Genomic DNA, 14417 nt, shown 5'->3' on the forward strand with positions numbered 1-14417 from the left:
AACAGGTAAAAGGGATCAACCATATGCTGACAGACAGAAGTTAAATTTTTGGTTGGAAGCAACCTGTAGGGTATACAGAAACAGAAATATAATGCTGTACACAGGAAACTTATACAGTTTTATAAATCAACGTCACCTCAATAAAAATAAATAAAACCATTTAAAGCCCATGTTTTTATAATTTCTGGATCTTTGCTAAATAAAAAATAGCAAAAGACTCTGAAGCTTTCCATAAATTCCATTTATAAAGGAATTTAAATAGAAATTAATTTTATCATTGAACATCTTTAATTTTGATTATCATGTTTACCTGTACAGTGGGTACCTAAGTCTTATGTCCTCATTTTTAAAAGATCATAATGAATCAGAATTCATTAGGAATTTGTTCTACTGAGAAGTTGGGCCAAATATACTGCTTTACTTGATACTGTAACTGAAAAATAAAACATAAACCTTACCATTTTCCGGTAAAACACAGAAAGGTCCTTCAAAACACCATCACTTAAAACATCAAGAGATCTAAAAATAAATTATAAAATTCTATCTTAAGACTCAAGTAATTTAATACCTGGTAAGATTTTCAAATATATAGAGACATTTTATATTGTTGAATAAGTAACATTTATTTCTTTTAATATGTCAGCAGCAACAAACTCTTTTGGGAAGTATGTGTGATTATATATTTCAAATATACAGCAAACATATTAGACAAACACACTGAATAAAACTCAAGCAACTCTTACAAATAATAGAAAAATATTTTCTATCATAATAAAGTATAAATTTTCAACTTTCATTTTCTACAAATTAAAATCCTAAAAAAAAAAAAATTAAAATCCTGAAAGAGTAATAATATAATAATATATAATTATATATTACAATCATATGTAATATATAATTATAGTTAGTATAATTAATTAATTATAATCCTACAAAAGAGTATTATATTGCTAGAACAATGGCCTATCAGGTAGCTGAATTCTATCTAGAATTATCACTGTTCCTAATCATCTAAATGACCTTGAGCAACTCACTTTATCTCTTTGAAGATCTTCATGTATAAAATGACATTTGGACTAGTTCAACTGAATTCAAAGAGATTGCAAGGAATTTTACTGATACTTTGAGGCATCAGTAAAATTTTAAATCAGTTTTCATTCTAAAGTACACTTCAAACATTTTTACAACTAATATGAAAACATGGAGAAGGAAATGGCAAACCCACTCCAGTATTCCTAACTAGAGAATCCATGGACAGAGGAGCCTGGTGGGCTGCAGTCCACGGGATCGCAGAGTCAGACATGACTTAGCAACTAAACAACAATATGGAACAAGCATATCCAAATCTGTACCATTCCAGTTTTTTTAGCATTTGAAGATAATTAACTTGTGATGCTATGTCAATTTGGATGCAGCTCCCCTTTCTTAACATCTATTTGCATATTTATTTACACTTCTGAAAAACATATATTTGACTAGAAATGTTTACATTTACACAAACAAATCTTTATTTTAATGAAACTCATGCGAGTCTACTTATGTAAAACTATTCAACACAGCACATGTGCCACCCTTAATACTTCAGCTGGCAAACTGGATACAACGTAGTAGCTGACAACAGTGCGACACATCGTTTTCCAGCATCCTACTTTAGATATGGTGTTCATTTCACACTGTGGTTGATCGTTATCTCACATATTACATGAGCTTAATCTGGCGATGATGAGAAAAAATTGCTATGATTAGAATTACTAATGTCAGCAAAAATAAATGAATTTATTCTGAAACCTTTGTTCTGCCACTAAAATACCAGAGGCATTTTAAATGACATTGTCTAACATCCCATACTATTAATTTGTATTTAGAAAGCATTTTTCACCAAGTAACAAAGATTAAACAGCCATAAGAATTTCTTCTAAATAAAACCCTAAATGTCAATTATTAAGAATCTCTTAATGATTTATCTTTATAAAAATGTAGAAAACTTTTATTTCAAACATGTTTTGAAATTAGTTTTATTAAAAATCATCCTGACTTTGAAAAGTTACTTATCAAACAACTGTTACTACTTCTAATTATATAAATCAAGGTTTTTCTTGATTATTTGCAAAAGAAGTTTCATGGGTTTTTTTATCCTCATATGAGGAAATAAAAAATCTACTTTATAAGGTTTTCATGAAAATTATGAGAATCCATACAACACCTCTAGAATGCTGCCTGGCACATGGTAGTATTATTATCACTAATATTATGTAATTACTATTACATTACTATTACTAGTCATTATTAATAACTATTGTTATGGCAATAAGTGTTGCCTATTATTACAATTAAAACAAAATACAGAATTATATTGGAGACTGACTTTAAAAATGCAACTGACACCAAAAACTCTAATGTGAAATTTCTGTATTCACCAAAAATTTCTGTATTCATCTTCTCATCACTAACTTTACAGTGAATAAATGTAATAAAATCTTGACCTTACACTAAAAAATTAATCTGTAAATTTATTTCATTAAAAAATTCTACTGCTAAAATAGTTGAAAACAATGGGATTAAATTTCTGAAGATTCCTCTAATTCTAAAATGTTCATGACTCCTAAATCATTAGCATCTATCAAATTCTTTTCATCCAGGTACACATCAATAATGTGAAATATTAGCTTATAACATAGGATATAATATTAAACTTATTTTTTCATGTAATGTGTCACTTTTCATAATAAATATTCCATTACCATCAAAACTTGAACACATGTACCACCTTGCAATAAACCAGACCAACTAAATTTTTCAGGCCATCTGCTGCACATTAAGTTTGAACAAAGAATCAATATGTATTATAGGGAACATCTTAAAAGAAAATAAATACAAAGAGAAAACAGAAATCAACCAGTAACAAATTATATGCATAAATATATGTGAAGTAATTAAATGCTGACTTAATTAGTATTACTGATAGTTTCCAAAAGCCAGGTAACAACTACATAATTACAAATTAGCCTAAACAAGCAGAGAGATATGAATATATATACAAATATACTTGTGATAATATTGTCCCATAACCTTCCAACCAGAATGTAAGCTCCTATAACACTGAGGGCAAGGATACTGCCCATTTGTTCACTGTAGTACTGTAGCAATGGCTGGCATATATTATACATCCAAATATTGATGAAATGATTAAATGTCTTACATTTTCACTTTTTCTACAAAGTTAGGATTTATTGTTATTTAGTTTCAAATTACTAACATATTTGCTATTATATATAAGTAAGTGCTTTTGCGACAGTCTATATATAATACTCAACCTACCTTGCTTCAAGTAAAGCTGCCATATTCAGTCCAATAAACTGTAAACAAGAGAGTTTCAACTGTTCAGCATTATACACTGCTGCAAATTCCAGTAGCATAGCAGCATTCTTAAGGGTAACTACAAAGGAAGAAAAGATCCATAAAACAAGATGAAAGGCATTTTAACTATAGCCAATGAAATAATGCTTATTTCTTAACTTGTCAGGTTTGAACATTTAGAAGAAGGAAAACTGAAAGTACTGTCCTGCCAAAAAAATGTTATACTAGGGCAAATACAGAATTTATTTTCCAACCTGATATGCCAAAGTAATTTTAAATGATTCATTATGAGGAAAAATAAACACACAAAATTTTAAGCAAAAGAAAATAGAAAAGGTGCATTACAGTGTCATCTAAAAGCAAACACGTAAGAATCAACAATCTTCCACCTAAATTTTTTGGAATATTTTTAACTTTCACTGATAAACAACAATCCTTTTCATTTACATATCACAGAATATTTATTTCCTCTTCTATAAAACTAAAATGATATACTTATGACTAAGAGAAAGTGAAGGAATCATTCTATAAAATATATTTATGTTAAATCAACTATCAGACTTTACGTGAGTATATTTACATATATAAACACATACTATATATTTAGAAAATAAGTACATTTAAATATTACTATATTATCATTCATGCCAGTGCACACTCAGGCATACTGCACAAAAGATGCTAGATTTTGTTATAATTCTTGTAACTGCATATACGAAGTATGTTTTACTGGAGACTGTCCAAGAAGATTCTGCTTACCTAACATGTAACTTGGCTTCTGAAATCCTCTTTTCTTATTTACTCTGAGCCCCAGACAACCAGAGAAACACAACTATTTTCTACATGTGGCTTCCTTCATTTCTTTTCTCTTTCTCTCTTGTAACTCAATCAAAAGTTATATGCAGACAATAAAGATCTTTGCCTCACTCTGGACTGACCTAAAGTCTCAACTAAAGATGAACCCAAAGTCTCCCATTTCACAGAAATAAAAATGAATCATATAAAAACTTTATAAAGAGTTGTTCAGCTGGTTTCAAGGACTGCCCAATAAACAGACACCAAAGTTCTGGTGAATCCTTCTCTTGCTAGATTCTAAGATGATCAAGAAATTCATTAATAGGAGCAATTGTGCAGCAGGAGCCAAGAAAAAATATTCAAAGGATGCCAGGCAAGTCGACTGAACAACTGAAAATACCCTCAATTTGTATATTTTATACCTACTGCATGTTGTATCATTTAATACAGAGCTGGTCCTCCATACCAGCAAGTTCCACACACAGAGGACCAGCTGTATTCACTGTATTAATACTATACTATTTTACATGAGGGACTTGAGCATCCACAGATTTTGGTATCTGCAGAGGCTCCTAGAGTCAATCCCTTGTGACACTGAGGGACAACTGTATTTCCTTTTCCTGGCTTTTAAGATTATAGCTGTTGCTCTTTTTGATAACCAAGAAGATACTCTGCAGAGCTCAAGTGAGTAAATAAGATACCTGAGCTAAGATAAACTATTAGCAAGTACAAATCAGAAAAATCTAACAGGAAATCTTTTCACACTTCCTTAAGAGGCAAAGAAGGAGAACAAGGATAAGATTACAAAGCCAAGAAACTTTTGTATCAGGCTAAGGAAATTTAACCATTATCTCAAAGGAAGCAATTAAAAACATATGAACAGGAGAAGACACTAACCACATCCTACAGGAAGATTAAAGAAAGAGAAGTCAGAAGGGAGAAAGAGGACTTCAAAGACTACTGTGACACTACACAGAAGGGACGAGTAACAGTGACTCCAACTAGCATAGTGACAGTGAGAATAAAAAGGTGGGGGAATGTGATTAACATAGTTAAGAGACTGATCAGTTTTGACAGCTGCAATTTGGATGTAAAGCACAAAATAATAAAAAAATAACTTTGGCTTTCAAAATGCAGTGTTAGGATGACAGTCCTGCAAATAACTGAAATAATAAGCAGAGAGAGAATTAAGTGCTTCAGAAAAAGAGATACTTTTGATCAAATACATTGATGGGATAGTTATATAAAAATTCCAACAAATACAATTCTCTGGCAGTCCATGGGCTTGGATTCTGTACTTGCACAGCCAAGGACGCAAGTTCATCCCTGATGGGGAAATAAGATCCCATAAGCTGCACAACGTGGTCCAAAAAAAAAAAAATCCAGCAAATAACAGGGTAGTTAAGTATAGACTTACAGACCAGGGCAAGTGCAAAGAATTTCCACTTTCAAACTCTCATCCTTCAGATTGCAAAATAATTTCATGCCATCTTTATTATTCAAGTTTTATGATATTTCCAAAAAATTAACATATTTCAATTATATGACTTACATGTATTCACATATTAACATCTATGAAGTAAGGATAGGCTTACAAATGATGACAAGAAATAATTTTAACTGTCTTGACATTTTTCATGATATAAAAACAGGCCTTTTACTTAAACTGCATCATAAAGTCAATAAAATACCATAAATCCTGAATCAACCTGTGAAAACACTATGATTCTAATTCAAAATTACTCACGTTTTTCAGTTAATGCTACTTCACAAATTTCTTTCAATCGAGATATGAGCAGCTGATCAGCCACCACAAGAACACTACAAACAAAATCCACATTTTGAGATTCTGGAAAAAACAAAAAGTGTCACTCATACTATTCTGTAAACATTATACCTAGGGAAAAAGTTCAAGTAATTAAGATACTACAAAACACTTCAAAAGAGAGTTAAGATGATTAGTTTCTAAATGTTGAAATTGTAAGTATGATAAACAGTAACAACATCAAAATATTTCTATCTCATAGGTAGAAAACTGTTAAAAAAAATTAAAAACAAAACACCAAAATGCCCTGGTTTACATTACGATCATAAAATGGGCAACTTGAGTAGATCTCTTTTCGTCCTAAAGGGCTAGAATGCCTGCCTTATTTAAAATCTCCAGTTATTGTTACACAAACTAATAGGGGGGAAAGTCAATTCTCATCATCAAAGATAATATACAGGTATATGTTAAAACATACACACACACACACAGCGAGGGATGGCAGAGGTGAATAAAGCTCTTAGGTTTATTTAAAACAGATCTGGTCATCTAAGAGTACTTGTAAACTATAGAGAAGTTCCTTAATTTAACATAACCTTGGTCCAGTATACTATTAATGACCTTAAGCAATGCCCCTGAGTCACTGCCAGAATAGCAATATAAATAGGAAAACAAAAAACAAAAAACAAAAAAAAACACCACCATAGGAAGAAAAAAATGGTTAAAAAGAAAAAAAGTAGAAAAAACATTAAATGAGAGGTGAAGTCACTGTAAACGGCAGACTAAGGACTACATCAAAAATTCTTCTACCAAAGCAATGAGAATTATTACAAAAAAATGATCAAAAATCAACTCTTTCAGGATTCTAGAAATTAGCTGAAGGCTCACAATAATCAGGGAGCACTGACTCCAAAAACCTGGCTGAATCCTGCTAAGAACAGTGAGCTTTGGGACACCCCGGCTTTTCCTACTCAGATCCTCCACTCCTGCATTCTCAACAGTAGTCCTGAAAGCCATCACTCCTGCAATCATGGGCTCAAATAAGCAGGTACAGACACTGGAGGTGACAGAACAGTTGTGGGGCAACATTATCAAATAACTGTTATTATTTAACTGATCTGGCAGTTTCCTGCAAACCCCACTAGTAGGGGTTTATTTGCCATGACTCAAAGCTTACCCAGTGTGAACAGCCTCAGAAAAGGGTATTTATTAAAAACAAATAGCAACTGTTTAACACTGAAGCTGTCCAAGACGATGATAAGGGGCAGAGCAAACAAGAGGCAGGTCAAAACTTAAAAAGAATAGCTCGGGGAAAAGATGCTATTAAAACTGAATGTTTGTGTCCCCTGAAAATTCACATGGTGCAGTCATAAGGGTAGGGCCCTGATCTGACAAGATTAGTCTCTTTCTATGAGAGATCTATCCATATTTCCCCAACAAGCTGTTCCATGTGTGTATGCGCTCTCACTCTTTCTCCATACACACTCACACACAAGTGCTGAGGAAAAGCCAAGTAAAGACATAACAAGAGGCTTGTTACACAACACAACAAGTAAGGACATAATAGCAAGGTTATACACATAACCTGTGTATAAGATAGGAAGAGAACCCTGCCAGACCTTGGTCTGAGACTTCTAACCTCCAGAACTATGAATAATAAATTTCAGTCTGTCATTTTGTTATAGCAGTCTAAGCTGACTAATACAAAGGGGCTTTGTCCATAAGGGGCTTTGAAAAGTTTAAACATGTTCCTGTGAATCTAGAAGGCCACACAAACATGGAGGACTGTGGACATGCCCAGAAAACACTTCGGAAGGCCCCCAAACTTACACCTCTGACTGAACTTCAGATTCTGCAAAAGCAGGAAATAAAAGCTAAGGCAGAATTGTAGGCTGCCTGCCTAAGAGTTGAAGCCATGCCACAACACACACAAAGAACTCCTAGGCACAGGCTGGGAAATTTACTGGTTTAGACATTTAAGGAAAATTCTGTCTATTATCTGAATAAGCAGAGACCTCAGTGGTCACATATGACAAAGAATATCAATCTGACAGAATTAGCCTCAAAAAGTCACTAAATAGGAAAAAATAAATAAATAAAATAAATAACCCCTGGAGAAGAAAGAGAATCTGATTTCAAGAGTTGCTACATTATGGGAATTCCCTGATGGCTCGGTGGTTAGTGCCATTGCACTGCCAAGCCCTGGTCAGCGAACTAAGATCCAGCAACTATGAAAGATGAAAAGAGAAACGTCAAGTGTGGCCTATAAGCCAAAAAAGAAAAAAAAAGTCAAGAGAATGTTCCTAAGAATGCCAAGATCCTGAACTATTATAAAGAGTTTAAATCAATTATTTTAAATATGTCCAAAAACAAATTTTAAAAACTGCATCTAAAAATTTAAAAGAAAGTATGAGAATAACATCTCAAGAAATGAAGATTTAAAAAAAAAAGAAATGAAGATTATCAATAAAGACAGAAACTATAGGTTAACTGAGATGATCCAATATGAAGAACAGAAAGAAAAAAAAGAATAAAAACAAACTGAGAATAAGGGATTTATGGAATACTACAAAAAGATACACAGGGGACTCACAGAAGCAAATAAGAAAGGACATAATATTTGAAGAAATAATGGAACTGGAAGATAGGAATTGATATATACATACTTATATATAAAATGGATAACTAATAAGGACCTCCTATTAATACAGGGAGCTTTACTCAATACTCTGTAATGGGCTACATGGGAAAAGAATCTAAAAAAGGGTGGATACATGTATATGTATAACTGATTCAAACTAATACAACACTGTAAATCAAGTATATTCCAATAATTAAACAAATAAATGCTTTAGTGGTATATAAAAATAAAGTCAGTGGTAATCTGGAAAAAAAGAAATAATATCGGGGGGGGGGGGAACTAAGAGTGAAGAAAAGCCGAATGCAAAATTGAGCAGTGAATGACAGCCAAGACAGGTGTAGCTCAGTCACCACGCCGTGCCTAGCTCTTTGCAAGCCCAGGCGTTGCAGCACACCAGGCTTTCCAGTACTTCACCATCTCCCAGAGTCTGATCAAGCTCATGTCCCCTGAGCTGGTGATGCCATCCATCCATTTCATCCTCTGTAGTAGCTTTTAACTCTTAATCCCATAACCTTATCTTGCCCCTCCCCTTTCCCTGCCTAAGAGTTGAAGAGTTCCCTTCCAAGAAAGGGAACAACCCAAAAAACCATCAACCAATGAATGGATAAAGGAGATATGGTGTTTACATTTATGTATACATACATGTATCTGTGTGTGACATACAGTGTAATACTACTTGGCCATAACAAAGAATGAAGTTCTGTCATTTTCAATAATGAACCTAGAGGGTATTATGTTTAATGCTGCTGCTGTTGCTGCTGCTGCTGCTGCTAAGTCTCTTCAGTCGTGTCAGACTCTGTGTGACCCCATAGATGGCAGCCCACCAGGTTCCCCCGCCCCTGGGATTCTCCAGGCAAGAACACTGGAGTAGGCTGCCATTTCCTTCTCCAATGCATGAAAGTGAAAAGTGAAAGTAAATTCGCTTAGTCATGTCTGACTCTTAGCGATCCCATGGACTGTAGCCTACCAGGCTCCTCTGTCCATGGGATTTGTCAGGCAAGAGTACTGGAGTACTCTTAGATGCCTTCTCAGATGCTTAATGAAATAAGTCAGAGAGACAAATACTTCATGTTATCACTTGTATGTGGAATCATGGAATTTAAATTTAAACACAAATGTATATAAAAAAGACAAAAACAGATAAAGAGAACAAAGCAGTAGTAGTTACCACTGGGGAGAGGGAAAGCAGAGGGGCAAGATAAGGTTATGGGATTAAAAGTTAAAAACTACTACATATAGAATGAGAAGGCAACAGGATATATTGTATAGTACAGAAAAATAAAGACATTGTTTTTTTAACAACTTTACATGAAGCATAATCAATAAAAATATTGAGCCACAATGCTGTACACCTGAAACTAATATTGTAAATCAACCATACATTAATTAAAAGAAATACAGAAAAAAAGTGTGATTGTTATAATTACATTAGGGCTTCCCTGGTGACTCATATGATAAAGAATCTGCCTGCAATGCAGAAGACCTGGGTTTGATCCCTGGGTTGGGAAGACCATCTGGAGAAGAGAATGGCAACCCACTCCAGTATTCTTGCCTGGAGAATCCCACGGACAGAGGAGCCTGGTGGGCTACAGTCCATAGAGTTGGAAAGTCAGACATGACTGAGCCACTAACACTTCCAGTTCCATGATTGCATTATATGTAAGCCTCACTGTAACAACAAAGAAAAAGCTACATTAGATACATTGGAGCACCTATATAAAGTGAAGTCACTCAGTCATGTCCAACTCTTTGTGACCCCATGGACTGTAGCCTACCAGGTTCCTCTAGTCCATGGGATTTTCCAGGCAACAGTACTGGAGTGGATTGCCATTTCCTTCTCCAGGGGATCTTCCCCACCCCGGGATTGAACCCGGGTCTCCCGCATTGTAGACAGACGCTTTACTGTCTGAGCCACCAGGGAAGTCCTATATAAAGGAAGTATTAAAAGCTGAAGGCAGAAATGGATGTGAATACAATAAAAGAAAGGACTTTGGGCATCCCTGGTGGTCCAGTGGTTAAGAATATGCCTCCCAACGCACGGAACACAGGTTTGATCCTTGGTCTGGTAAGGTCCCACATGCTGCAGGGCAGCTAAGCCCATGTACCGGAACTACTGAGCCTGCACTCGAGAGCCCACAAGTCATAACTGCTAAGCCCAGGCTCTGAGAGCCTGTGCTCGGCAACAAGAGGAGCCACTGTAATGAGGAGCCCACGGCCTGCAACTAGAGTAACCCCCACTCAGCACAACTGCAGAAAGCCCATGTGCAGCAACAAAGACCCAGCACAGCCAAAATGAATAATAAATAAATAAATAAACATTTTTACAATAGTAGAGGACTTCAATACTCCATATACAACATGAATAAGTAACCCAGACAAAATTAATACAGAAATAGCACATATGACCAACACAATAGACCAAATCACCCTAACAGACATATATATAACACTCCATCCAACAGCAGCAAAACAGACATTCTTCTCAAGTGTACACAGAACACCCCGCAGGAGAGACCATGTGCAGACCCGCAAAACAACAATTTAAGACTGTAATCATATTAACTATCATCTCCAACTACAAGGGCATAAAATTAGAAAAATAGGAAAAAACTGGAAAATTCACAAATGGTCTTGAATAATCAGGAAGTCAAGAAAGAGAAAGCAAAGAAAATACCTTGAGTCAAAGGAAAATGGGGAACACAACATATCAAAATTAAAAGGACAAAAGAATTTCTAAGAAAAATGGTTATACTGATAAATTCCCTAAAAATAAAAGATCTCAAAAGAATAACCTTTGAAGGTTTTTACACAACAAAGAACTATAAAAAGAAGAACAAAGCCCAAACTTGTCAGAAGGAAAGAAATACTGAAGATTAAGCAGAAACCAATGACTCAGACACTAGAAAAGCAAGAGAAAAGACCAACAAAGAGTTGTTTATTTGAAAAGAGAAAATTAACACACCTTTAAGTAGACTAAGAAAAACAAAACTCAAAATTGCAAATGAAAGAGGAAACATTACCACTGATATCACAGAAATATAAAGGATCGTAAGAGACTATTATGGATAACTATATGCTAATGAACTAGACAACCTAGAAGAAATGGATCAGTTTCTAGAAACATGAAACATACCAAAACTGAATAATAAAATAGAAAATCTGAACAGACTAATAACAGAATAAGGAGAATGAATCAGCAGTCAAAAAGTTCCAAAACAGAATGCTTCATCAGTGAATTCTACCAAATATTTAAAGAAAAATTAACACAAATCCTTCTTAAATTAATCCCAAAAACCAAAGAGGGGAGAACACTTGCAAACTCACTTTATGAGGCCAACCTTATCCTGCTACCAAAGACAGACAAGTTAACTACAAGGAAATTACAGAACAATATCCCTGATGAGTGTGTATATAAAAATCCTCAATAAAGTACCAATAAACATAATCAAACAGCACATTAAAAGGACCATACACCATGATCAACTGGGATTTATACCTGTGATGCACGGATAGTTCAAAATGTGCAAATCAATAAAGATGATACACAACATTAACAGAACAGAGGTTAAAAATCATATGATCATCTCAATAGTTGCAGAAAATGCACATGACAAAATTCAACATCAGTTCAGTTGCTCAATCATGTTTGATTCTTTGCAAGTCAACATACACTCATAATAAAAACTGTCAACAAATTAGAAATGCAACAGGGTTTTGTATATTTGTTTTTAACCCTGTAAATTTATTCATTTATTATGTCTAATAGTATTTTGGTGGCATCTTTTACTGTTAGAAATAATAAATGAATAAAGTTTCAGGGTAAAAAAATCAATATACAAAAACCTGTTGCATTTCTATACACTAACATTGAGCTAAGAGAAAGAGAAATTGAGAAATCAACCCACTTTACAATCACATCAAAAAGAATAAAAGACGTAGGAATAAATTTAACCAAGGAAATGAAAGATCTGCATACTGGAAACTATAAAACATTGAAAAAACAAATTAAAGAATATACAAATAAATGGAAAGATATTTCATGTTCACAGGCTAGAACTGATATTGTTAAAATGCCTATTCTACCCAAAGCAATCTACATATTCAATGAAATCCTATAAAAGTTCAATGGTACCTTTCATAGAAACAGAAAAAGTAATCCTAAAATTCACATGGAACCACAGAAGACCATAAATGGCCAAAGCAACATTGAAAAAGTTCAACAAAACTGGAGTTGTCATATTTTCTGATTTCAAGGTCCTATTACAAAGCTAGAGGAAGCAATACAGGAACACCCTGGCATAAAAAGAGACACACAGACCAATGAGACAAAACAGGCCAGAAATAAACCTTCATGTATACAGCCAATTACCCTCTGACAAGAATGCCAAGAATACAAAACAGGGACAGACAGTCTCTTCAGTTAAGGATATGAGAAAAACTAATATCCACATGCAAAATAATGAAACTGGACAAAAAGCAACTCAAAATGGATTAAAGGTTTAAATCTAAGGCCTGAAACCAGAAAACTCCTAGAAGAAGAAGCAGGAAAAGCTCCTAGACACTGGCCTTGGCAATGATTTTTTAGATGTGACACCAAAACCACATGTGACAAAAGCGAAAATAAACAAGTGGTGTTCCATGAAACCAAAAATCACCCCAGAGAGTCAACAGAAAAGGCAACCTTGGAATGGGAGAAAATAATTGCAAGGCATGAGAGATGAATGTCCAAAACATATAAGGAACTCATATAAATTCAATAGCCAAAAGAAAAACTACAGACTTAGAAGACAAACTTCTGGTTACCAAAGGGGAAAGACTGGGGTGAAGGATAAATTGGGAGTTTGGGACTGACATATACATACTACTATATTCAAAATAGAGAACCAACAAGGACCTACTGTATAGCACAGGGAATCTTGCTCAATATTCTGTAATAACCTAAATGGGAAAAGAATTTGAAAAAAGGATGCATGTATATGCATAATTGATTCAGTTTGCTGTATACCTGACACTAATACAACATTATAAATCAATAATAGTCCAATATAAAATAAGAACTTTATTTTTAATGGGCAAAAGATCTTAGACATTTGTCCACGGAAGACATACAAATGGCCAACAGGTAAATGAAAAGGTGCTCGATGTCACTGTTTGTCAGAGAAATGCAAATCAAAACCACAAGGACATGTCACCTTATACCTGTTAGGAAGGCTATTATAAAAAAAGAAACACCAAGATAACAAGTGAAGATGTGGAAAAAAGGTTACTCTTGTGCCCTGCTGAGAGGAGTGTAAACTGGTAAAGCCACTATGCAAAGAGTATGGAGGTTCCTCAAAAAATTAAAACTAGAATTATCATACAATATAGTAATCCCAATCTTGAGTATTTAGCTAAAGGAACTAAAATCTGGATTTTGAAGATACACCTGCATTCCCATGTTCACTGCAAAATTATTCACAATAGTTAAAGTACAGAAATACCTAAATGTCCATCAACAAACTGATTAAGAAAATGTAGTATATATAGAAAACAGAACACACAGTGTATCACTCCTATGACTAAAGACACCTGGTAAATAAAACACAGGTGTGTTCCTGACAAAGTATATAAATGCATCCTCTTTATAAATTTCAGTTCAATTATTAGTCTATTTATTTTACTTCAGACACATTCACATGAGGGGAAAAACAGACAAGAACGAACTTCTGTAGACTATCTATCAAGACTACACTCCCTGTTGTCAATTTTTTCATCTCAATCATATAAGTAGCTGGGTATGAAAATGTTAAATCTAATCTCAACCACTATTAATAATTCTTATAGAGTTCATTTCCACATAGGTAATGAAAATTTTCTATT

At 34.1% G+C, this 14417-nt stretch overlaps 1 protein-coding gene across 8 annotated transcripts in view; it reads right to left on the reverse strand.

The window, feature by feature from the left end:
* IBTK (inhibitor of Bruton tyrosine kinase) overlaps positions 1–14417 on the reverse strand; it is a 99883-nt gene that overhangs the window by 36409 nt on the left and 49057 nt on the right. For all 8 annotated transcript variants that reach the window (XM_060419378.1, XM_042253170.1, XM_060419376.1 and 5 more), the window contains 3 exons: positions 5900–6001; positions 3319–3436; positions 459–519 (listed from right to left, as the gene is read on the reverse strand). In XM_060419378.1, the coding sequence (XP_060275361.1) occupies positions 459–519; positions 3319–3436; positions 5900–6001 (281 nt within the window). The remainder of the gene's footprint in view (positions 1–458; positions 520–3318; positions 3437–5899; positions 6002–14417) is intronic.

This window comes from Ovis aries, chromosome 8 (genome assembly GCF_016772045.2).
Source record: "Ovis aries strain OAR_USU_Benz2616 breed Rambouillet chromosome 8, ARS-UI_Ramb_v3.0, whole genome shotgun sequence".
Lineage (NCBI taxonomy): Eukaryota > Metazoa > Chordata > Mammalia > Artiodactyla > Bovidae > Ovis > Ovis aries.